The sequence below is a fragment of the Tursiops truncatus genome, chromosome 21 (genome assembly GCF_011762595.2).
Source record: "Tursiops truncatus isolate mTurTru1 chromosome 21, mTurTru1.mat.Y, whole genome shotgun sequence".
NCBI classification, from domain to species: Eukaryota; Metazoa; Chordata; class Mammalia; order Artiodactyla; family Delphinidae; genus Tursiops; species Tursiops truncatus.
The window spans coordinates 23,811,068-23,838,466 of record NC_047054.1 but is presented as its reverse complement, the minus strand read 5'-3'; the positions used below and the strand labels follow the sequence as shown (position 1 = coordinate 23,838,466).

At 35.6% G+C, this 27,399-nt stretch overlaps 1 protein-coding gene across 8 annotated transcripts in view; it reads right to left on the bottom strand.

Moving 5' to 3' along the window:
* Positions 1-27,399, bottom strand: part of WRN (WRN RecQ like helicase) — a 148,380-nt gene that overhangs the window by 72,721 nt on the left and 48,260 nt on the right. For 6 of the 8 annotated variants that reach the window (XM_019921475.3, XM_033848716.2, XM_073798581.1 and 3 more), the window contains exons 6-17: positions 27,067-27,216; positions 25,789-25,858; positions 20,782-20,896; positions 18,426-18,849; positions 16,290-16,355; positions 14,216-14,357; positions 12,903-12,978; positions 11,374-11,441; positions 10,978-11,086; positions 10,335-10,403; positions 5,678-5,760; positions 1,190-1,296 (exon numbers count right to left, since the gene is read on the bottom strand). In XM_019921475.3, the coding sequence (XP_019777034.1) occupies positions 1,190-1,296; positions 5,678-5,760; positions 10,335-10,403; positions 10,978-11,086; positions 11,374-11,441; positions 12,903-12,978; positions 14,216-14,357; positions 16,290-16,355; positions 18,426-18,849; positions 20,782-20,896; positions 25,789-25,858; positions 27,067-27,216 (1,479 nt within the window). Of the gene's footprint in view, positions 1-1,189; positions 1,297-5,677; positions 5,761-10,334; positions 10,404-10,977; positions 11,087-11,373; positions 11,442-12,902; positions 12,979-14,215; positions 14,358-16,289; positions 16,356-18,425; positions 18,850-20,781; positions 20,897-23,689; positions 23,823-25,788; positions 25,859-27,066; positions 27,217-27,399 lie in introns of those variants that run through there. The other 2 variants (XM_073798582.1, XM_019921479.3) reach the window with 2 other exon arrangements.

Here is a 27,399-nt window from a genome sequence, read left to right as displayed (position 1 = left end):
TCCCACATACCGTGGAGTGGCTGGGCCCGTGAGCCATGGCCGCTGAGCCGGCGCATCCGGAGTCTGTGCTCCGCAACGGGAGAGGCCACAACAGTGAGAGGCCCACGTACCGCAGAAAAAAACAAAACAAAACACTGACCCAAGGCCAGTCCCATAGTTGGAGCTCAATTCACATTACTTTGATTCTCTTCCAATATATCCTTGCTAAGTGTTACATTCAAGTTTTTTGTTCTTTTGTTTTGTTTTATTGTAATGTCTGCTCCAATCAAATATTTATGAGAAGAGCTAAGAAAAAAGAAACTATATTTAAGATAGCTCTCAATAAGTACGCTTAATAAGAAATGAGGTTGAACTAGATAATCTATCAAAAGAACAACAAATAATTTCTAACACTTTTCTTTTTCGGTTTCCTCACATAAGCCAGCTCCAATAGGTGACGAACCATACAATTCAATTTATTTAACATTGTTGAAATAACAAAATTATACAAATGGAGACCAGATTAGTGGTCACCAGGGGTTAGGGTTAGGGGTGATGGGAATGGTGGGTATGCCTGTAAAAGGACAGCTCCAGGGAGCCTATGGTAATGGAGTAGTTCTGTATCTTTATTGCAATGGAAGTTATACAAACATACATATGAGATAAAACTGTATAGGAAAATATACATACATACCCATACACACTTATAAAACTAGTGAACTAAGAATAAACTGTAGCAATGTCATATACCTACTTGATACTATACTACAGTTATTCAAGATATTACCACTGGGGAAACAGTACATAGGACATCCCTGTACATTTTTTTTTACAATTGCCTGTGAATCCATAATTTTTAAAAATAAAAAATAAAATGGTTGCCAATATTTTAAGTTTTTAAGCTCTTCGTATAAAATATGCCATTCATATAGAACACTCATGTAAAACTTTCTTGTTCTTTATAATTAGGAAACAAAGTGTGAGAACCAGAAAAAGTTTGCCAAGTCCTGCTCTATAGTATTCCTCAATAAATTACATGCCAAGCTTAGAAGGAAGTCAAGGTTAGAATTTTTTAAAAAAATCTTTCCCCTGCTTACATCATCCATTTGCCCTTTCATAGAGGAATCTTCAGCTTTTTGGCCATTCCCCAATCCTGGACTCTCCCTTGGTAAGAAAGTCATTTCAAGACATTGCACTTGGCAAAGCTTACCGATGGGAGTACTTCCTTTATGGAGCCCAAAGTTCTGAATGAACTTCTAAAATCATGTCCCCACTCAGAAATACAGTGAGCCTCATCCACAGCAATAAGTGTGATCCCTATAAAAAAAGAAAACTATGTAAACGGAGAAAATAGAGTTCAAAAAAAGTAATAAACGCATCTAAATCGTTACCACCATCTTCATTAGAATATATAAATATTACAGAAAGTAGTATAAATAATTCAAATCAAAGTATTTGGTTCATATAAAAATATAAGCATAAATAACATCAGATAACACCAAAAATCATTATTGAAAATAGGCAAAGGGAGATATATGGATAAAAGGCATATGGATAAAAGAGAGAAATATATATTTTTCAAACAACGTATTTATTGAATTTTAACTTTCATCATTATTTCTCAGAGAAATTACTTACTATTACTTTGTCCTCAAAGCTATCACTCATTTGCAATGATAATGCCCTAAAAAAAAGAGCTGTTCTCTTTCTCTTTGGTAATACTTTCAATTTTATCTCATGGATTAGCTATCAAAAGAGATAGAGAGGCTTCCCTGGTGGCTCAGTAGTTAAGAAGCCTCCTGACAATACAGAGGACACGGGTTCGAGCCCTGGTCTGGGAAGATCCCATATTCCGTGGAGCAACTAAGCCTGTACACCACAACTACTGAGCCTGCACTCTAGAGCCTGTGAGCCACAACTACAACTACTGAGCCCGTGTGCCACAACTACTGAAGCCCGCGCACCTAGAGCCCGTGCTCCGCAACAAGAAGCCACTGCAATGAGAAGCCCGCGAACCGCAACAAAGAGTAGCCCCCGCTCACCACAACTAGAGAAAGCCCGTGCGCAGCAACGAAGACCCAACGCAGCCAAAAATAAATAAATACAGTAAAAACAACCAAAAAAAGAGAGATAGAAAGACTCAGCGTATTTCATACTAAGATTAAATGCATCACTGTCCGTGACTGATCACATATTACACTGCAGAGTTCCTCTGTAATGCCAGTTCTGGAAGACGGATGACATCCACGTTTTCTAATATAAAATGGTAAGGGAAGAACTAAATCTCATTATGTACAAAGTAGGTAAGAAGGAATGTACTTTGTTCTCTTCCCGAGCAACGCCTCTACTCTGCCCTCACACCACACACCCACACTGAAACAGAATCAACAGTGTGTAGTAACGCATTTCAGAAAAGGGCTTTATTTTATAATCATTCACTAAAACGTCTTCAGATATTTCAAAGTAGTGACAGCAGTGCTTTTGCCCTCGATCACCAAATTAATACTTAAGACAAAAATAATATTTCCCTTCAATGGGGATGATCACTACTTGATGCTTATCTGAGAATTTATAATGTTTTGCCACTAGTGAGATGATTAAAAACATGTGCTCTAGAGTCAGACTACCTAGATGCATAACCTGGCTTACTATTTATATTACCTTAAGCATGTTACTTAAGCTTTCAAGTGTCAGTTTCCCACAAGCATAAGGTAGGTAATAAAAGTACCTAACATTTTTTAGTTATTCTGAAGATTAAATTAGATCATTCATGTAAAATGCTAAGATAGGGGCTGGCATAAAAGACAGCTCAATAAAAAAAAATAAGCTATTATTATTATAGTTATTAAATTCCCACTATGTTCCAAACACTCTTCTAGGTATAAAATGATTAGTAAAATGCAATCCATGATTTTGAGGAGCTCATAATTCTAAAAGAGGAGGCAGACAGACAAGCAAATAATTACAATTCATTGAGATTACCAAGTACAATGAGTTGGAGAAGAAAAAGAAATAAAGAAAGAAAAAAAAGAAACCTACTAAATATGAACAAATACAGGTTGATCACATCAAATTTCTATTTCCTGAGTGGCTGGGACAAATTCAATGTTACCACTATACTTATTTGGGTTTAGAAACTACATGACCCAGATTTTAAATTAAATAAATTAAAACTAAGATGACAGCTCCTCCTTTATTTTAAAACCTTCCTTATAATTATAGGTTTGACTAGCTAATTTAAGAAGAATTTTTATTTATTTATCTATTTTTATTATTTTATGTATTTATTTATTTTTGGCTGCATTGGGTCTTCGTTGCTGCATGTGGGCTTTCTCTAGTTGCAGCGAGCGGGGGCTACTCTTAGTTGTGGTGCGCCGGCTTCTCACTGCAGTGGCTTCTCCTGTTGTGGAGCACGGGCTGTAGGCATGCGGGCTTCAGTAGTTGTGGCACATGCACTCAGAGTTGTGGCTCGCGGGCTCTAGAGTGCAGGCTCAGTAGTTGTGGCACACGGGGTTAGTTGCTCTGTGGCATGTGGAATCTTCCCGGACCAGGACTCGAACTTGTGTCCCCTGCATGGGCAGGTGGATTCTTAACCACTGCGCAACCAGGGAAGTCCAACTAACTAGCTTTTAATCGAGTTAAACTTTGCCATTCACAAGCAGCTGAGGCAAGCTTCTGCCAACTTCCACATTAAACGTGCAAGTCCAAGTGTCTGCCCAGGTCCAGGACATATTTCATTTTGGCACACCTGTCATTCAAGCCTACTTCCAAAGTTACAAGACAATTACTGGTGTGTTTGCTTTTAAGGTGTCTCTATGTAAAATTCTGTTTGCTGCTTCTGTTATAAACCCATATTACTTAAATAATAACACATCATAAAAATTATAAATCTGAATAGCTAAATGTCAAACTACTGTACAAATAAAATTCTGAGTATATTCCCTGCTGCAAGCGTTTTACAAATTCCTGCAAATAAAAGTATTTCAGAAAGAATTTATTCTATTTTGTTCAACATTGACAGTCAACCAAAAAGAGCATTTTCATCCATTTTATGCAGAGTACGCAGCTCTAATAACTGCAGTGTTCATAATTTAATCCTTTAGAAAAAAATTAAAATAGAGAAATAGAACTACCTGTCAAAAGGATCTAAGTAAATACTGGATTAACTCCACCACAGAAACAAAACAAATACTAAAATGGAGCAAAACATATTCAGACCACTATGGACATAGACCCTAACTTTTGCAGTAAAACCATGGAATTTATATATCTAGGGTTGTTGGGTTTAATCTAAAGTGAAATATTCATAAGAACTTCATACAACCTAATAGGACACACATCAAATTTGTTTTCCATTTAAGGCAAAAATATAACATGGCAACAGGGGAGTTTAACAGCTGATGGATGCAATTTTTGATAATATATTTAATCAAATGCTAATTTCTGTCCTCATTCTTTTGTTGATATTTAACACATATTAAAAGGTATTTGTTTTCACTATATTGTTAGAACAACTGTTAAATGCTTTCCTAGAGTTATATGCAAGTAACCATTAAATGAGACACTGCAGTGTTAAAAAACTACCTGTTAGGAATTATTTTAATAGATAATTATAAAATGAGATCATATTACATTAGAAAGCAAAGATTGTTTGGTTCAGCTGAATGTTTGAAATATGCGCAATTACAATAGAAGCCATGACTGCAACTCTTGGATAGCTGAGCCTAACCATCAAGAAGCAAAAAACCAGGCTTCCCTGGTGACGCAGTGGCTGAGAGTCCGCCTGCCGATGCAGGGGATGCAGGTTCGTGCCCCGGTCCGGGAGGATTCCACGTGCCGCGGAGCGGCTGGGCCCGTGAGCCATGGCCGCTGAGCCTGCACGTCCGGAGCCTGTGCTCCGCAACGGGAGAAGCCACAACAGTGAGAGGCCCGCGTAATGCCAAAAAAAAAAAAAAAAAAAGCAGAAAACTGACAGAAATGTTTTAATCACAAAAGAAAAAAAAAATGATACCAGCTTTTAACTAATTCTATATTTACCTTTTCTAGGACACAGGCTCTGACTATCTAATTTTTTAAATTAATCATACTCACTGATAGCAAATAATCAAAGGTACTGTGGTTTCTAACCTGACTACACATCAGAATAACCTGTGAAAAAAACTACAGACGCCACAGCCTCGAGCCAGGTGCATTAAATCACAATTTTCAAGATTTGAGGATCTGACATTTTTCTAAAGTTTGAAAGGTAATTCTCATGAACAACAAGGGTAGAGAACCACTACACTGACTTAATTTAGATTCAGAATATGAAAAAGAGGAAATGATAATTTCACAGAATCTAAGATTCAATATTTATTCAACAATACATTTAAATGCCTACTATGTGCCAGGCACTGCACTCGGGAAATATAAAGAAATAACAATGGCATTTTTCTCTGAAAAGCTTACAGTCTAGCAGAAGAAAACAGATATATAGACAGGTCATTACAATGCAGGACCCTAACTTCTATGGCAGAGCGAATTACAGGATACTTTGGGAAAGGACAGGAGAGACACCACGTTCAAGAGGCAGAAATTTCCTGGAGGAGATAAGGTTTGAAATAAACTTTAAGTAACATCCGGTATCCATTCATAAGCTTAACTTTAAAGAATATCTCAATTTAATAAATACTTATAAAGATTCTATCATACCACTTACCAATATTAGCCTGCAGTTGCTGGAGTAGGTCCAAGTTACTTGAACAGAATTCTGGAGTTATGTACACAATCCGGTATTTGCCTCTGTAAAAACAAACAAAGAAACAGGAAAGGAAATATAAAAACAATCACCCAATGAATACAACTGAAAACCGTAACACCTGATAATTTTTTAAATAGTATATTATGCCACTTATTAAAAACAAAATGAATGTTATATGTGTGTAGAGATGCACATCTTCTGGTTCTTTGATTTCACTTCAATGCATCAAAACAAACGTGGGCAATACCAGCCAGGAAGTACTCAGCATAAGGTGCCATTAGAAGCCAGATTCTGATTTCCAGCAGTCTAGCCCCAAAACTACAGTGGCTTGAGTTAAATGATCAAGCCTAGAGTAAACCTTTTTTATGTGTTAGCAATCCACCCATTATCCTACCCTTGACCCCCATCTCCATGATTAAATCTATAGCACCCATGTTTCTCCTGTGTACTCTGCTGTCTTGCCTACATCTTCTCGGGCCAGGGACAGACAGCATATGAAAATCAAGTCAGTTAGGCTCTGTCCTAGAATTTGGGGGTCTAACCAAGAAACAACCACTCAGTCTCCAAGTGTCAAGACCTGTAACGTGTTAAAAGAAACAAAAAGAAGCTGCAGAGCAATCTATTTTGTAACTAGAAAAGCAGAGAATGCTCACCTCCTCAGAGAGAAGAATGAGGAATACACACAGAGGCTATGGATAAAAAGAAAGCCCTACTGTATTTTTAATACCGATTCCAGTCTCTTCCTGAGGGCTGGCTAATTTCTTTTCAGAGGGATCCACAAGACATTCCTGTATCCTTAATATAAAATTCAGTATTTGCTTAAACTAGTGTGACTGATTTCCATTCTGGGCAGATAGAATCCTAATTAAGACAATGTCTGCAATAAAGGTTAGGGCTAGGGCAAAATATGTATAGAGTCTCTTTTCCATTCTACCAAATGAAGACATAGACCAAATTAAATAAAATGAAACAATGTTCTATATGAAAAGTCTATGAAATATTTAATCTACTGTGTGCTAGGCATGGTGCTTTCACTAGGAATTGGAACAAAACAATTAAGAACAGAACAGATATGCTTTTAATCTCATGAAATTAACTCAGTCTAGTTAACACAGGAAACCGTATAAATAATTAGTTCTGACGCCAGACTATTCAGGTTTGAATCTCAGTTCTACCTCTTACAAGCTAAGTGATCTTAGACAAGTACTTAACTTCGCTGTGCCTCAGTTTCTTCAGTGTGCCTCAGTTTCTTCAGTGTAAAACATTGATAAGAATTATAAAGACAGCTAATTCTTAGATATCTAGATTCAAGGTAAACCCAATCAAATCCCAGCTGGCATTTTAGTTGAAAAGGTGATATTGAAATACTTATGGAAATACAAAGAACCCAGAATACACCAAAAACAAAAAAAAATTCTGAAAGAACATACGTGGAAGACTTGTACTACCTATTTCAAGGCTTATTACAAAGCTATAGTACTCAAGACACCAATCCAGGCAAACAGATTGATAGAACAGAAAATAAAGAGTGTAGCAATAAACCGACATATATTTAGTCAATTTATTTTTCACAAAGGTGCAAAAGAAATACAGTGCAGAAAGGACAGTCTTTTCAACAAATGGAGCTGGAAGAAGTGGATATGCCTATGCAAAAAAAAAAAAGAATTGTAATCAATACCTGGTACAATATACAAAATGTACACAAAATGGGTCATAGATCTAAACGTAAAACATAAAACTGGGCTTCCCTGGTGGTGCAGTGGTTGAGAGTCCGCCTGCCGATGCAGGGGACACGGGCTCGTGCACCGGTCGGGGAAGATCCCACATGCCACGGAGCGGCTGGGCCCGTAAGCCATGGCCGCTGAGCCTGCGCGTCCGGAGCCTGTGCTCCGCAACGGGAGAGGCCACAGCAGTGAGAGGCCCGCGTATCGCAAAAAATAAAAATAAAAAAAATAAAACTATAACATTTTTAGAAGGAAATAAAAAAGAAAATATTTGTGATCATGAGTGAGGCACCAAAAAGCAAAAGCAAAATCCATAAAACAACAAATTGACAAACTGGACGTTATAAAAATGAAAAAGTGATGCTCTTTAAAGGAACTGTTAAGAGAATGAAAAGAGAAATCATAAACTAAGAGATGTTTGACAACCATATACCAAATGAAGGATTTATATTCAGAAGATATAAATGACTATCAAAATTCATAAGAAAAAAACAAAAATAAGGAATAGGCAAAAGATGTAAATAAACACTTCCTCAAAGAAATAAGTATATGAAAAGATGCTCAACATCATTAGTCATTAAGGAAATGCAAATTAAAAACACACTGACATCCTACTGGAATGGCTAAAATTAAAGACTGGCCATATCAAGTGATGGCAGAGATGAGGAGGAATTGGAACTCTAAGACACTGCTGGTGGGAATGTGAAACAGTACAACCACTCTCAAAAACATCTGGCAGTTTCTCAAAAAGTTAACACAGAAGTATCATATGACTCAGCAATCCTACTCCTAGGCATGTACACAGAAGAACTGAAAACATATGTTCCCATAAAAACTTACACATAAATATTCATAGTACCATTATTCATAACAGCCAAAAAGTAGAAACAACCTAAATGTCCAGCACTGATGAATGAATATATAAAATATGAAATGTCTATACAATGGAATATTATTCATCCACAAAAAGAAATGAAGTACTGATAACATTACACTAAGTGAAAGAAGCCAGACACATTAAGGCCACATCCTGTATGAGCCCATTTATATGAAATGTCCAAAACAGGCAAATCATTGAGACAGAAAGATTAGTGACGGAAAGGAAGTGAAGGAGGGGACAATAGGGAGTGACTCCTTCATGACATGGAGGTTTTGGGGGTGGGTTCTGAAAATGTTCTGGAATTAGATAGTGGTGATGGTTGTACAACACTGTGAATGTATTAAAAGCCACTGAACTGTACACTTTGAAAATAATTAAAATGGTGAATATTATATTATGTAGATTTACCTCAATTAGAAGAAAAAGGTTAAACATATATCCACTACGTGACCCAGTCATTCCACTCCTTGGTTTATACCGATGACATGAGAATATATGTCCGTACAAAAATTTGTATATACTGGGACTTCCCTGGTGGCACAGTGGTTAAAAATCCGTCTGCCAATGCAGGGGGCACGGGTTTGAGCCCTGGTCCGAGAAGATCCCACATGCCGCGGAGCAACTAAGTCCGTGCGCCACAACTACTGAGCCTGAGCTCTAGAGCCCGCGAGCCACAACTACTGAAGCCCATGCACCTAGAGCCTGTGCTCAACAAGAGAAGCCACCACAATGAGAAGCCCGCGCACCAAAACGAAGAGTAGCCCCCGCTCACCACAACTAGAGAAAGCCCGTGCACAGCAACAAAGACCCAAAGCAGCCAAAAATAAAATTAAAAATAAAAAGAAAGAAATAAAATAAGGGCTTCCCTGGTGGCGCAGTGGTTGAGAGTCCGCCTGCCGACGCAGGGGACGCAGGTTCATGAGCCGGTCTGGGAAGATCCCACATGCCGTGGAGCGGCTGGGCCCGTGAGCCATGGCCGCTGAGCCTGCTCGTCCGGAGCCTGTGCTCCACAATGGGAGAGGCCAGAGCAGTGAGAGGCCCACGTACCGCAAAAAAAAAAAACAAAAAAAAAAGAAATAAAATAAAAAGATATATAGGAATGTTCATAGCAGATTTATTAGTAATTTTCGAAAACTAGAAGCGGCTTAAGTGTCCATCAATAAGGAAATGAAAACACAACTGTGGTAATTTCATATAATAAAATACCACTGATTTTTTTTTTTTAACTACTCATACATGCAAGAACATGGGGAACTGTCAAAACATGATGCTGAAGGAAAGAAATCTTAAAAGAGTTCCCATTGTATGACTTCATTTATATGAAGTTCTATAACAGACAAAAAAAAAGCATTGTAGAAAAACTTAAAACACTGGTTCACTTTAGGATGGTGAATAGAAGGACAGACTGGGATGGAACATGAAGGAACTCTCTGGAGTAACAGTAATATTCTACATCTGGCTAGAAGTTTAGGTTACATATTTGTATGCATTTATTAAAACTCAGTAAATGTATGTGTATGTGAATGTGTATTAATATATATGCATATACATGTTAATACATATATACACACACTTCTGTGTGCCTGAGACATTATTCTTGTTAGGAATTATGTCATGACAGGATTGGTGGGGTAAGAGACCTAGAAACCAGTCCCCACTCAGCCATTAATTCATTAGGTGACTTTGGGCAAATTCTTTTCTCTGGGCCTCAGTTTCCTCATATGTGAAATGAGACAATACTAGATACTCTCCAAGTTCTCTTCCAAAACAAAATTTTACAATTCTATCATAATAATGCTAGCCTTCCAGTCCAAGAACTGAACATAACAGATTTCTTTGAGTTTGAAAGATTTTAAAATTAACAGTTCCATAAATATACTATAAAAAGGAAGTATATTTTTAAATTATAGATATTTTGCCCATGCATTAAATAAAAATTTTTTGTGTACAAAATTTTCCCACATACCACAGACACTTGACCACACGATCAGAAACCATATAAATTACTTACAATTTAATATCCTCTAGAACATTTTTTGACTGTGCTGATCCAAGAAAGCAAGCTGGAATGTTGGACATTCTGTAAGAAGAAAAACAAATATTCTGGAACCATGTGCACACTACAAATATCACCTTCATTTTTAAGTGAGAAAGAACAAAGAAATATAATGATGTACATCCTTCTTCTTTGCAATCTCTTTTTGTAACTCACTAATTTGACAAATAAATTCCTTCAAAGGCTGTATTAGAAGACAGGCTGTTAAGGTGGGTTTCCCAAAAAGATTGCAGGCTCAGATTAAAGAAATTTAAAATTTTTCACAACTAAAAACTACACTTCCATGTATATACTTCACACTAGGCTAAAGAAGGGTAACCAAAAGAGAAAAGAATTTTGTGATATGTAGTGTAAACTGGCATAAAATTTGCTTTTTAAAAATTTTTTTCGGGGCCATCTGGCAGCCTTGGATTACAGAGAACTCAAGAAAGTATACAAGCTCTTCCACTAAAGTGTCATTTATTACTAATAAAGACAAAGCAACACTTTTAGCAATGCGTTACTGCGAACTAGATTTTAACATACATGATAAATCAAATATTTCCTTCACAGGAAGAAAAAAAAAGGGTGGTAATGTGGCAATGAAAGCATTACTCACTCAAGCTGGAGCACCTGGTCTTCCATCAAAGAAATAAGGGGAGAGATGACAAGGCCAATCCCGCCTACATAAACAGGTGGATACTGGAAGCACAAACTCTTTCCATACCCTTAAAATAAAAATAATACATTCAGACAAATAAAACTAAATCCTTAGTACTTTGATTTCTTTTTACGATATACTTGTATGAGATGAACAGTCACTACTAATGTGCTACCTTCCTAAGAGTTAATTCATGCATAAATTTGAGCATCTACCCTCAGCTCACTCTCTTCTATATTTCACACCATTTGTATACATATTTGTATTTTGAGAGTTTGTGGAAAGACTAAGCATGTCAAAACCTTGAAGTTTTATTTTTTAAAGGATTAGATTATTTGCTTAAGTACAACTTACCAGTTGCCATGACAACAACATTATCTCTTCTTTCTTCCAATACAGAATGAATCACTTTCCACTGAACCCTGGAGGATGAAAAGCAAAAAGCTGCTCTGTTTTACTAACAAGAAACCCAAGGGACAAGTTGAAATCCATTTAATTTTTTCACTTCCTCCAGAATTTTGTTTACATTTTTGAGCTTCAATAAAAATATAAGAACCCTGGAACTGGAAAACAAAAGCCCCATTTGACCAACCTCCCATTCAAGCTGACTGAACAACTAGGACTTCTGTTCATATGTGTATTAAATTTTATTACATATAGCTAAAGTATAACATAAATTCCAGCTTCATCCTAGATATCCAACAGAGTCACTGATTTAAAATAAATAAGAGAAATGCTCTAGGTGAAAAGCTTGACTAAGAAGGGAAATGAGGGAACTTTCTGGAGTGATTGTAATGTTCCATATGTTTAAAAGGGTTTAGGTTACATGTACACTTAAGATTTGCAAATGTTAAACACCTAAGGTTTAACCATTTCTTTGTATGTAAATTTTAGCTCAAAAGTTTAAAAATTAAATAAATAAATAAATATTTAACCATAGTTAATGATTTACATGCTAAAGTAATTAGGGGGAAGTGTAAGGATGTCTACAGTTTACCTTGAGATGCATTTTAAAAATTGAATGGATTAAAAAGTGGAGAGAAAATCAATATATAATAAAGCAAATATAATAAAATGTTAACAGTGAATTAATGGTGAATATACAGGCATTCATAGTAAAAAAAAAAACCAACTCTAACCTATCTTTGAAATTTCTTTTAATAAAATGTTGAGGGAAAAATCAACTGGAAAGGTGATCTTAAATTCACTGATATGTACACTTATGTGCATAAGTGTACATATTTCTTTTTTTTTCCTATGTGTAGGACATAGTTTAATTTTTTTTTTATGTTTTAAGATCAAAAGGAAAAATGAAAGAAATGCTTCCATGGATTAAATTTTAAATTCCCAAAATAGAAAAAATACAGTCTAGAGTTTTACATTCTTATTAGTTTTATTCAACTTTACTTGTTCTTCATCTCATTTGTACTCCTCTCATTTTAATACTTATAAATGTGCCCCCTTGGATGTAAATACCTTTGAATATGTTAAAACTGATATGATTATCACTGTTTTTCAAACTATTGTCTAACGAATTTCTATTACAACAACATGCTTTGGACAATGAGATGCACAGACAGGCACACAGATACATATACAGTAAAATACAAGTCAGCATTAAATTAATTTATTAATGTCTCTACCCAGAACTCTCTATAGTAAGGAAAACCATTTTCCCCACTTATAAAAACAATCTGCAGATACGAATTTTACATAAATATTACTTCAAAATAATTCTGTAGTCACTTAGAAAAAATACAGTATGGCATGTATAAACTATAATGAAGTTGTGCTTTTACTGTTAAATGGATGGATTATTTGCCTTTTTTCCTTTGTGAAGAAAACAGTAAATATGCAACTTAATTAACTGAGATTATACTCACGGCTTAAAACTAGAATGGCCAAAGTAGGTCTTGAGGCAATTAATTTGCTTTGCAGTAGGTCCTGGTAACCAACAGTCTTAAAATAAAACGGACATTTACATTAAAATAGAAGTACACAAAGTGAGAGGGAGTAAGTTTTATTTCACTGACTTCTTTTAAAGAATATAGTGGTAGGTACCAAAGGTCACTGTTGTCTTTTAAATCCACCCAATTTTGTCCTCTGGGTACCAGTCATGACTCCAGGTAAACCCTTTGATTAGTTACCTAATACTAAGGATTAGAACTTTGTTGTGATTCAGTTTGCCAGCCCCGTAAAAAAACAATGTTTTGGAATTTGCTATACTTTCAAAAACTAACATTTAGAGCCAACAAGGGCGAGTAAAACGCCAATCCAAATTTTATAATATAACCAACTTCCAATCAATAGTAAGCAGAAATCACATTACTGTCACAAATAAAATCTATAGATAAAACAAGATCTTCATTTTAATTACCATTCCACCAAATCTTTGACCAAAATTCCAACTGCATAGCAGAATGGAATGACATTAATTTTACCCCACTGATTTTCATTTTTTCCTCAGGTTGAAGGGTTCATGGGGGCCAAGAAAGAGCAAAGCAAAGAGTCAAGATAATTCATTTCTAAACAAATGAATATTTGTCCATATTTAATACAAGAAAACATAGGAAAAAAACTTTTTTAACATTTTCATGTATTTCCATCTACAAAATTATTTTAAATTTTCCACATTTTAACACTGATGAAATCTAGCTCTAAGGAGTTCTACTCTATGAGAAGACACCCACACCTTGTCATAATGAGTATCATATCACTTAAATGACAGAAGATTCACTTAGTGGATTCTTTACTAGAGTTTGCATATACAAGATGAAAATTAGTCCATTTTGCTATTTGACACTGTGTCATTTATTTTAAGTAATAAGCTCCTGAAGGACAGACACTGTGTACCTATGCCATTTACAATAATGTTTAATATAATTAATTAACTTATGATTTCTTATTAATGATTTTTTATGATTTTGACAAACAAAATATAAAATTTAGGATGAAAAGTTTCACATCACCATGTTCACCAAATGACACAACACTTCTATTACTTTACTCTTCTAAATAGTAACATTGTGCTTTATGAAGACCAAAGCACTAAGGGATTTAATGACAAGTTTCTAGGACCTAATTAACTACATGCCACAAAATCATTGACCTCCAAAATGTTTAAAACCTGGACCCTAAATTAAAATCAGTGGTAGGTATCAGAGATGAGTCGTTTCAAACATATTACAGTGCTTACCTTCATCAACAACTTCTTCCTCTTCAATGGCTTCATTCTCATCTTCATCATCTTCTTCAGAAGGAAGACCCAGATTTCTTTCCATTTCTATGCATTTTGAATGATTTGGATCTACTGTGCTACTATTTAGGTTTTCTAAAGACTGAACGTTTAAAAGAATTTTTAAAAGCAAAATCATTGACAGTGTTGTATCTTTTTCAGCGAACACAAAAGGAGTATTATTAACAGAGCCTACAATTTAGTTCAAAGCTGGCAGATGTGCAAGCAATACCACAAAAGAACATGTGTGCTCCAGTTTAAATATGTGCTCAAGAATGGTTTCTAAGGCACAAGGCCAAAGAGGAATACTGCCAGCATAAACAGGGTTCATTAATACCATATAATGAACTGCCCCCAGGGAAAGTTACCATAAATTTTGAATTTAGATTATTTAAAACATTTTTTTCTTTATCATATTTCAATGCTTTCAATTCTGAAGTGGTAAATGTGGGTTTTAATGTTATTTTTGTAATGAGTTTCTCTATATCATGTGTCAGTCACATTCTTTTTGAGTAAGCGTAAGGTTTAAACTATAAGCAAACAATAAATGTGTTTTTGGAGTTGTCAAAACAACAACAAAAGACAGATAATTTTAGGAAAGGAATATTACAAATGTGAAATGAAGTTTATTTGTTTTCATTTTGGCTTGATATCTGATTTCCTCCCCTAAATCAAGGTTATCTATTTAACGAACCTAAGGATATTTCAAAATTGTTTCATCTGTAAAATTTCTAACTGAGAAATAACAGGAAGAATTATTAAACCACAGTTCTCATTTTCTCTTTATATTAAACCTTCCATTTAGTAAGTTTGACTTTAAAGGTTTTTTTAAAATTGTATTCATTTCAGGCCTACAAAGGGAAAAACAAATGATTTTCTTCCTGATTTTTTATTCAAGTCAACAAACAGACTTAGAAAAGCATTTTGGAAATAAAGTTCTCTCATATGGGCACCCAGGGTGCCTTCTAAGAGGTTCAATATATAATATAAAGTTGTGAAAGTCCACAACTATCCTATAAATGCACTACTTTAACAGCACTCCTCGGAGAAATGGCTCATCACTAAAGGAATATGGTTTAGTATGTACACTCTTTTATTATTGTTAGCTAATGTTTATTATAAACACTTAGGAAATGCCAGGCTCTTTAGTAAACTCTTCAAAAGTAACACCTTAATAATAAATACGACTGTTAACTGAGTATCAAAAAGCTAAGAAACTCGCCCAAAGGCACACAGCTGATAAAGGGAGAAGCTAGAATTTGAACCCACATTTACATTCAGAATCCACATTCCGATCACTACCCACTACACTGCCTCAAAATTAAAGAATCAGGAACTTAATCTCATTTCATAAAAAGAAAAATCACATCAACCTAAAGATGAGGACTAACAAGTATGCGTAATGGTGAACTTCTGTGTTTTTCTTCATTTTTCACTTTATTTAGCAAAATTTAGGCTTTTCTTTCTAATTTTCCATCCTTGATTCATAAGACCTGACAAAGAAACCCGAGGTCAGGTGAAGTAGAAAATACATAAATTATTAAATGATATTTTCAACTTTGATAACAAAATAGGGGAAAACTGAACCATTTAAAACATTAGAAAATTATATATAATAGAAAACAGCAAATAAAATCAAAGGAAGTAAAGAAGAATATGGAATGTATAAAAACAGAACCTCCAAATAAAAGTGGATATACATGGATGGGAAGAAAGAGAAACCTATTTCAATACTGGAGAGCTGAATCACTACCCATGTTCCAGGAAAAGATTAAAAGTACGTGACCTAAGAGGGAAGAGAAAACATACTACTGTTTTCTACTATGTAAAAATTAGTATACTACTCCTACTACTACTACATTATTCATAGACCATACCAAGATATAAAGAAATATGAAATGGAAAACATAATCTAATGTTACATAAGTGATAGCAATCTCATTGTGGTGGGACCAGTTTAGAATTAGGCAATATTTTACTTAATTAATGTCCCTTGGAAAGAACTGGAAGTAATTTTCCATAATGTTGAACATACCTTAAGCATCTCCATTTCTAAATCTTCATCACTCTCAATTACGTAAGATATATCCTCTTCGTTATCCTTGGAAGACAAAAAAAAAAAAAAAATTTCAAACATTAATTTCCAGCATAATTGACTCCATACTCTCTTTTCCACAAAATAAAGTTCCTATATGCTAAATAACTTTAGACTACTTCCTATTCTTCTCTAATAAATAAATTTATAATATATATTTATATGTTTATATGACAGGTAGATAAAAAGGAAGGGAGAGACAATGGTAGGGAGGAATAAACATAGAAACAAAGAAAGAAACAAAGAACCAAGTTAAAAGAGAAAAAAAGAAATATAATTGGAAAGATAAACAAGATAGACAAACAGACATGAAATAAAGCCCACACTCTCTAAATGAGAGTACAGAGTGACAAGCTCACCTATGGTTAAAAAAATCTCAAACTGTGTTTCCCAAACTTTTTGAGTACAAGAACCTGTTTGCAATCTTGAAAAATTCTGTACAAAGCCAGGAACTACAGTTGTTCTCTTACAGCCACTGATTTTTAAAAGATAAAAAAAAGCTACTATGATTGTAATAATACCTTTAAATATTGTTATTTTGCAAACAGCCATCTACAGATGTTTGAAAAACAGGGTCAGATAAGTTATTTATTCAGCTATTGCCAATACCTGGTTATGACGAAACTACAATAACATGGCAATCCCCGCGAAGCAGGTGTCCAAGGATAGAAACCTGTACAAAAGAAACCCACAAAAGAAATACAGAAGGACCCTCAAAGAAGGCTAATCTTTAAACTGGAAGTAGGAAAAGGAAGTACAGCCTTAATTAACCTGCAAAAATTAAGCTTTAAAGAAGATTTTAAAGTAAGTTTTATACAAGGAAAGAAAAAATCTTTTATTTTTTAAATCATTATTTATTTGCTGTGTGGGTCTTTAATGAATTTTTTAAATGCTAATAATTATTACACAATAAAAAATGGCAATAATTGGAGTAAAAGATGTGAGTCAGATCATGAACTCCTGATCACAATTCTATGTCACTGTATGAAACATATCACTTTAAAGTGAATAACTCATACAAAATTTCTAGAAAATCAAAAGGTAATGCAGATGTTAGCAAAAGATATTCCCCAAAAGAAGAATCTGCTTTACAAATGGTTGGTATGAAAACAATGTTAAAATAAAGTGCATTCATATACTGACAGAAGTGATTACTAATATAGTTACCAAACACAGAGAAGTACTGAGACTCTGTCATTAGAAAACTGAGGAAATAATCCTATTAAATGACTTTCAAATCTAATTTTAAAAACTTAAAACTTAGTTATTATAAAAGAAAATGTATAAAATTCTACCAAACATAAGCAACAAAGGTAATTTTTTAATTAATGAAAAACAAATGAGGTAAAAATTATACAGCTATATGTCTCTTTTGTCTTTACAATAAAAGAAACACAATGATTCCTCCAATACAACTTCACTATTTCAAAAAATATGCTTGTTAGCCAACAGAAAAACATAATCTCACAAATTAAACTAATCAAATCAGAACATAATAATTAGAAACCTAAACATGAAGTTGAGAGAAAATATAGAATGTTTAACAATAATCTATCAAGAAAAAAATGTAGGTTTCTGACTCTAGATGACAGTAAAGGTTAGTGTCAAGCAAAAACATCAGTTTATTAGAAACCCTCTCAGACTATCAAGTGAAGAAAACCCATATGAAGAAATAAAACTACTCTCAAAAATCAAGTTTGGAAGAGAATCCCTAGTAGATATGTAGGGAACCCACAAAAAGAAGAGGTATATATTAGGTAGGAGAAATGCTTAGCAAATTATAACAAATGTGTATTGACACTAAAAATCTTTCCACTATAAAATGCTGCTTATGATAGTAAGTCAGGAGTAGCAAACCCAGTCCACTTTTTGCTTTTGTAAATAAAGTTTTACTGAAATGCAGACAGGCTATTTGTCTATAGCTGCTTTCACACTGAATTGGCAGAACTGGGCAGTTAACAACAGAAACTGTGTGGTCTGCAAAGCCTAAAATATTTACTATCTGCCCCTCTACAGAAAAAATCAGCCAACCACTACCATGAATGAAAATTGTTTTCTCTTTACTGTATTTAGTACCTCAGGAGATTTGCAAGTAACATCACCAAGATGTTTTTCCTGAGCCTGTTGTTCCAAACGTTGGAGTTCATCTTCTGTAATATCTAATGACATGATACAAACTCTTTCTGGAGTCTCTTCCAACTTATTATCTTCTAGTTCATCTTCAAATCCATCTTCTTCTTGTTTTACTTCGTTTGCAAGTACATTTTCTCCATCATGTTTAATTAAATTATCAGGTGTTGTGTCCCATGCTTCATCTGTAACTTCAGTAAAAATTTTATGTTCTCTAATTTGTTTCTGTTGTACTTCACCAGCAGTGGGCTCTTCCAACGGTAATAAGTGAAAATTACTGCTGGGCCTCAGTTCATTCTCAGTAGAACCAAGTATCATCTTCCTCAATGAATACAGATTTTCTGAAATATCCTTCAATAGTACAGAAACCCTAAAAAAAAATTTAAGAAAGGTGAGTTCAACTTTAATTGGGTTAACTCTAAGGACAAGTTTTAATGCTTTTTAAAAGAAGAAGATCTTCACTTAAAGGACACACTGGATTAAAGATGCTCTTCATACCCTAATACCCACTATATGCTTATAGCTTCCGGGCTACTCTTTAGTACAGCAAGCTACTTCTACATTCAACGGCTGACTTGTGTGCTTACTAAAGTGTCAGTAGTGTTTTGTCCCAAACTAATTGTTTATGGTGTCATTCCTTATCCATACCTGATTTTCATGTTAAGCAGATATCCAAGCCTGTCAAACTGTATTTATAAATGAAAAGCAAATATGCTCTGAATGTGGCCTCACGCAGTCCACTGGAAGTGCAGTTAAGTGAACTTGAATTCATGTTTATGGCATGTATTTTGGCTGTTCAGAGGCTTTTTTTGTTCTCCCCTGGTTTAGAAGTGTAATCTACATAAGTGAAGTAATACCGGAGACTTTTACAAAAAACCTGAAATAAGAGATTTAACTAGTTTTTGTTTTGACACTAAAACTTTACAAGATATACCTTTATTAAAAATGAATCCAGGGACTTCCCTGGTGGTCCAGTGGTAAGGAATACACCTTCCAAAAGCGGGGGATGCAGGTTCGATTCCTGGTCAGGGAACTAAGATCTCACATGCTGTGGGGCAGCTGGGCCCGTGCATCACCACTACTGAGCTCCTGCGCCTCAACTAGAGAGAAGCTCGTGCACCACAGCAAAGAGCCCACAGGCCGCAACTAAGACCCGACACAGCCAAATATAAATAAATAAATAATAAATCTTTTTTTAAAAAAATGAATCCAGTATTCCCCATTCTCAAATTTTAAGAAAACTACTTAGCGTTGATATTACAAAGCAAAGCATTAAGCACATGTAATTTACATTCAATAGATATTCTAATTCCTAGAAAAAATCTGAAATGCATGTGAACAGTAATTTTTCATGTAAATGGTGATTTTTCTTCTTCCATGGAGGGAAAAATGTAAAAATGAATACGAAATAGCGTTATTAGTACCTTTCCCCAGTTGACAGTTATTTCTTTCAGAAATTCTCAAAGTTACATAAAAACTACTGAAACAAGTTGCTAGGGGGAAAATCACTTTGAAAAAGAGCTGAATTTCTACCTAATACTTTGAAATCCATCAAAATCTACCACAAATCTCATCCAAAAAAGAATACATTAACACTGCATTTTGTCAGAGTCAGAATTCTATTTCAACTAACTGCTTCACATTCATACAAAGGATTTTGGCCTCAAAATTTTATTACCACATTATAATCAATCACTGTTCAAGAGCACTCCTGCTTTTAGAGGTTTAACAAGGGAGTCATTCAGCAATTAAGGACAGAGCCAGGCCTGATTCCAAGAAGAATCAGCTGCTGGGCACCAGTAGTCCAATGTCTGTTAATCCAAATATCTCAAGTTATCTAATGCTTCAGCTATAAAATAGTCTTTAAAATCTAAATGCCTCTTGTTTTAACTGTCTGCTGATTAGGTAGACTTCTTTATATAATAATCACTTAATAGCCAGAAAAATGAAGCTACTAAAAGTTGCTTTTATTTATAGATTTCAAGTAACCAAACTATAAATATAATTAAATGAAAAATGAGCATAAACAGAAAGAGACAACTTCGAATCTTCAATATTTTCTTCCATGTGAACTTAGGAGTTTTATTTTGCTTTGCTTCATAAAACATCCTACAAAGCAGACAGAAAAGCCTCCAACTTTTTGTGCACAATTTAACAATTGGAAAGATATTTCTCAGATTTATACATCAGTCTGCGTGCATGTATGCAAGCATGAGTCTACCCTAATGAACAGTAATTCTTCACTATATATAGGAAAATGCAATAAGAACAAACAGAATTGATAAAAACAGAAATAGTTAACCTCTGTGGATCTTCCAGTTTTTCGAAAGTATCAGGAAGATGCTTAGCCAGATCTATCATCTCCTCAGAGACTGAAGTCAATTGTTTCTTCACGTCACTAGGTAGTACTTCTTCCTCTGGAAAAAAAGAATCAGTACTAATTTTCAAACTACAAAGCAGAGATATTTATTTAAACAGTATTATGGCTTAAATTTTCATTTTGTTTCTTTAAATGAATTCCAACAAAAAGACTTCCTTAACCTATCTCCAAATCACCTCAGTCACTTTATTTCCCTTCCAAATTTTTGCTCTTTAAAATTTTAGACTAAATTCTAAGTGATCTTCATTCATACATATTACAACCCAGTGGTTATCAACCTAGGCAGAAGGTGAAGGCAGAAATGAGAATCGGAACCCATCTGCACTATTTCAAAATCAGAAATCAATAAAACACCACATGGGAGGCTACGTACTAAATACAGTTTGGTTAACATAACCTTACCCAGCAGCCATTCCTCACTGCCCTCATTACCAGTCATCACAAAATAAAATGCAAGCCTTTCTAATCAGTGATCATCTTCCAAACTCGCAGCTTCATTCTCTCTGATGGGTCTCCATCAACACCACAAAACCTGCCCACCTTTCCCAAACCCTTCCCCTGCTTAGAATTTCTTACTCTTCATCACCACTTCTTGTGTCCTTTACAAGTCCACCCGGCTCCTCTGAAGCACTGGACATAGGATACACCATTAGCTATTCCTGCTTGCTGCAGTTATCCTGTGATCTCAAAATTACATAATTCATTGAAGATTTCGGCACCTGGTTCACTGTCTCTTCCTTCCCTACTACTCCTGTGATAATTCCTGGTAACTTCAACATTCACAGGTAACTTGATAATTCCTGGCCACCTAAGAGTATGGTGTTTTCAGTTCCTCATTCCCTCCATTTCCAACCATCTTTTCCTCAACTGACCTCAGCCACTCCTTCCCATAACCATACCCTTGATTTTACAATTGCCAGTAAAGTCACCATTTCCAAACTTCAATTACAATCATTCCATCCTCTGAACACCTGCATGCTATCTTTCTTTGCAACACGCTTTCCCCAATACAACAATTCTTTCACACTTTCAGAACCAAGTCCATTGACCTACCGCCTTTTCCTTACCCATTACCCTTGTCACTCCCCGCATCACCCATGTCTTACGGTCCTTCCTTACCCATATTAATCATTCCTTCCTGTGGACTGAACTCTTTTGCTCCTTCCTTCTTCTATGGCAAAACACTACTCTAATTAAACCCACTTTTTTAACCTAGATGATGCCTATACCGAAACAGTTGAATATAGTTGAAAATAAAACACAGTTATGATTATGATACTTTGCTTTAAATTCATGCACAGATCTCGACGAACCCTCAGTAATGACTGTTAATTATTCTACATTTCCCACTCTCCCACTCTCAAGATGACTATTTCATACCTCATTCTCTCTCTTCAAGCCCCCAACACCTGCCTGTCCCTCCTTTTACTCAGAGAACAATTTCACTTCTTACTTCATTAAGAAAACAGAAACAACAATAAGAATTATATCTTCCCCCACCAATCTGCTGATTAGTCTGTATTCATATCACTACTCCCATTTACAGCAAAATTCCTTGAAAGAAAGAATTGTCCATACTCACTGTCTTCAAATTTTCTAATTCAATTTTCTCCTAAACTGACTTCCACTAAGCTTCTTCCAAAAGCTGCTTTTAGGAAGGTTACTGACGGCCTCCACACAGTCAAATATAACGGTTAATCTTAGCTGCTCATCTCACTCAAATTCTCAGAGGCACTGAAAACAGATGACTTACTCGGACTCACAAGATTTTCTTCACTGGCTTCTGAACACCACCCTCCTGTGCTTCCTCCTCCATCACTGCCCCTTCACAGGCCTCTTTGCTGCATGCGCCTCATCTTCCTGAGCGCTAGAGGTTGGTGTGCCCTTGACGTCAATACTTGGGGGCCTCTTCTGTTCTTTATTCCACTCGTTCCCTATTTTATCTTCTCTGGTTTAACTACCATCTGTATGCTGACGACCGCCAAATTATATCTCCAACCACCTGAATGCACTCCAGAATCATGTTTCCAACTAAGATATCTCCTTGGATATGAATAAGCCTCTGAAACTTAGCATGGCCAAAACTGAAATCTAGATTTTTCTCACTCAAATCTGCTCTCCTCATAATCTTTCCACTGTGACTGACCCTCCCATTCACTCAGTGGATCCAACCAAAATACCCAGATTGTTCTCTCACTCTCTACATCTCACCGCCCACAGAGAATTCATCAGCAAATACATACACCCTCTACGGCTTCTCACCCCTCTGCTGCTACCAGCCTAATTCACACAATCATCATCTCCTGTCTGGACTATTACAATAGCCTCCAAACCAACTTCCCTGCCTAAACACTTGCCCTCCTACAGCATCCAGAAAAATACTTTCAAGATAAAAATTTAATCATATCATTCTGCTGCTCCAAACCCTATAAGGATTTCGCATCACTCATCATGGTATTTATTTTATAATAAAATATGAAGTCAGATTCACAGCCTATACGGCCCTAAATGCTCTGGCCCAAGCTACTTTTCTGGCATCATTTCCTATTCCTCTCACTCTTACTCATTTCACCTCAGTCACACTCACTGTCCCTCAGACACTCTGCTCTCTCTTCCCCTCACGCCTTCCATGTTCTCCCCTTGGGCATCATTCCCTCACTCAGACAAATGAAGTAAAGAGGTTTGGTCTGCTTTGGTTCAGTGCAATTTTGTCAGCAAGTGGTACACTGCCTGACCCACAATAAACACCCAACAAATATGGTATATGAATAAATGAATAAATATTCCCTTTCCAAACCAAGCTTCTTTAAAAAAAAAAAAAGTTACTTACACAAGCTTTCTCACGTTCCTTACATCTTAGTCCTCTATTCACGCAAACGTGATTTCTCCCACATCATTCCACTCTTGCTTCGGTTACAGGACCTTCATGGTACCCAAGCCTGTGACCCTTTCTTGTGCCCCCATGACCACTCTCTCCTCGATATACCCTTTTGTCACCCAGTACACCAAAGCTGCTGCAGTAAAAGATTACAAATGATTGCCACATTGCCAAATCCAAGGACTAATTCTGAGTCCTCAGCTTCTCAGACTCTCAGGAAAATTTAAAACAGTTGATAACACCCTCCTACAAAAAACATGCTCTTTACTTGGCCTGCTGCACACCCCGCCTCCTCATTTCCTTCTATGCCCATGGCAGCTCCTCTGGTGTCCCCCTCCTCCACGCAAACATTAAATACTAAGAGTTCCTCACGACTCTCAGCCCCACTTCTTTATCTCAAACTCCTCATTCTTTACCTTGAATTCAAACTGTCCCCTGAGTTTCAGGCTGGGTATCTAAGTGCCTGCAGGCCACCACCTCCATTTCGCTAGCTCGCAGGCTTCCTTCCTTTAACATGCCTAAAATCAACTGTATGACTCCTCGACCCCAAACCCTGCTCCTCCTCTTCAACGTTTCTCACCACTGTTGCTCATGCCAGCAGCACAGGACTGATCCTTGGCACGTGGCTCACACCATCACATTAAATTCTTTTCATTCTACTGCCCTATTAAGTGTCTTTTGCATCTATCCACTTCTCTCCATCCTCAATACAACCAACCAAGCCAGGTCACCATCACCTCTCACTTGGATTATGGGCACAGCCTCCTAACAGGTCTTTCCACTGTGACCCTTGCCCTCCAGAACCCATTTTCTGCTCTACAGTCCAAGTTTGTATTTTTTAATGTAATTCACGTCACTCCTGTGCTTAAAACCCTCAAGAGCTCTTAGGAGGAAATGTAAACCCCTAACATGGCCTATCTGCTTTCCTTTTTCTGCTTCTCCTACACCCCCAACCCTGTCATATTCAATAGCCTACCGTGCTTTACTGCTTTCAGTTGCCTATAGATACCTCTTACCTCTGAAACTTGGCCCCTGCTATTTCCTGTGCCTTTGACACTTCTCCTCTGCTCTTCAGCTAGCTGACTCCTGCTCATATTTCAGGTCTTGCCGTAAATGTCACTTTCTCCATAAAATATTCTCTAATACCTCCAGATATGCATGGATGCCTCTCCTATATGCTAACCGTAACACCTTTTTTTCCCACATCATAAGCCTCATCTTCCTACACTGCCTTTTTTTGGTTCATCTATATCCCCCATAAAGTTGTAGGTTTCCCTCTCAGGAAACAGATCGTGCCTGTCTTGTTCACTGCTGGATCTCCATTCATAAAGGGCTGAATAATATTTAATAAATGAATAAAAATATATTTAACTACTGTATCATTTAGTGTTTATTAGCTACCATCTTGGGAATAAGCTAGTATTTTAAGTGAGAAACAATGTGCAAATATCTTTTTATTTTCTGATGTTCTAATCTTCCTGTATCCTTTAATAAAAGAAAAAACACAAACTTATAATACAAACCAAAAGTGGTCATTTGAAAATATCGTCTGTATATACACGGGGAAAATTTGATAAAGGTGAGGTTGACACTGCTGGAAGGAAAGGAGGGAGGGAGGGAGGGAGCGAGGAAGTGGCCATTCTGTTTGGAGAAAAACAGCAGAGTTATCGTATCCTGGAGAAAATTTAGAAATTTAAACCAGGGCACTATAAAGCATCTTATATACTTTAAATATTTATAGCAAAGATGTATAATCTCCAGACTGAGAGGTGGGTGGTTGTATCACTGATGTTATTAAGACCCAACTCTAGAAGCCTAGTGAACAGCAATGCTACAAAGGAAAACTAGTTAAGTCCTGCTTTGCTACAACCAACATGCCTGAAGCCCTAAGCTTTGGCCAAGTAGACCTCATCCTAATGTCAACACTGCTCAGACAATCAAGGAGTTGTAATAATACTAAATATTTTGCACATGTATGAATACTTTTTGGAGATAAACCTCACAAATGAGCAAATTCAAATCTTACCTTTTATTTTCAGACCATAACATACCTTCATGTATAGCAAATATCTGTACAGCGTCTCCCGAATTTTCTAATTTTTGATAAATGATGAAACCAGCCTACAGGAAAACCAAAAAATGAAAACAGTATACTAAAGATCACCAAATAAAATTTCATGTCCCATCTTTACAAAAATCTAAAACAATGATTCCCAAGGCACCCAAAAAGCTGAATTCAACCTATTAAGTTATGCAAAGGTCTAAATGTCTTTATTTATTCACCACACCAATTGTGAGAATGCAGAAAGTAGCTGTCTACACCTTAAAATAAAAATTTTAACATTTTAACGTTCAATATTATGAGCAGGTAACGAAATCAAATAACTTATAAATGGAATCTAACAAAATACAATCAAGTAAGAGAAAACTGTTTGACTACAGATATCCATTCCCCATTATCTCATTATTAGCTGTTAGTCAGTGTATATACAGTCCTCCTTCTAGCTACTGTTAATAGGAACAATCAAGTCACACGAATTTCTCATGAATAAAAATGCTACAGAACTTGTACTAGTTCTCAACAAGTTTTCTGATTTTTTTAAACAGAACATTATCTTTCTATTTCCCCACAAAATTGAATTTTTTCTTTTTATAAATAAAAGGAGCTTCCATTCATAAAAACAGAGGCAAAAAAGTAAACAATAAGATATTCATCTACAAATAAAAGTATAAGGGGAAAAAAAGTCCATTGGAACATAAAATACATTTCTTGGAAACAAACAAACAATAGTGCTATATATATAGATAAGGCCAGATTTCATTATGTACGAATATGTAAATATGAAAATACATCTGACTAACAGCAGTAGAAAGCTAATTGTGGAGGCAATTTTTCTAAATTTTTACCACATTTTAAATATAAACATAAGAAATAAGGGCAGTTTCAATATAGAAACTGTATTGTAGTTCTTTTTATTCTGTAGTGGCCTATAATAAAATACATCATCAATACCATTTGTTCTTGCTCAGTCTAAGCTTATTCGCCTTGCATGTTTTCAGAGAACTCACATTTTTTACATATAAATTGGACATTATTTTGGCTTCATGACAATAAAAATAACTAGTATTAAACAATCTATTGATTGGTACTTGCTAATTAATACTCAGAATTACAAGTTTCACTAAATTTCTTCCTAAGCATTTTTAATGCCAAACTGATTTAAAAGATTTTAGTTAAGTTTGTGCCACTACCACAATAAAACTTTTATAAAGTAATTTATTATAAAGTTTAACAAACAGATCATAGTCTAAAGATGTCTGGTACATACATAAGCATCAGTGGCTGCATATAGTTTCTGGTCCTCAGTGAGGGGAAACTTACTCCAGTTGCTGCAGCGGATAGACTTGTCTTTCAGAAGCTGTTTACCAAAGAGGTGTTTAACCAAACCACTGAGGCTCCAGGTCTCTGTACATTTCAACTAAAAGCAATGAAAAATCAACTCAGCAAAAATTATTTCCTTCTATTTTCAGATATTCCTAATTATCTGATACCAAATGAACATGTCACACATAAAGCTGGAAATGTTACACCAAAATATAAGGCAGAGATAGTCCTTAATAGATTTTCTGTCACTCAAAACCTCATTTGCAGTTTACATTAT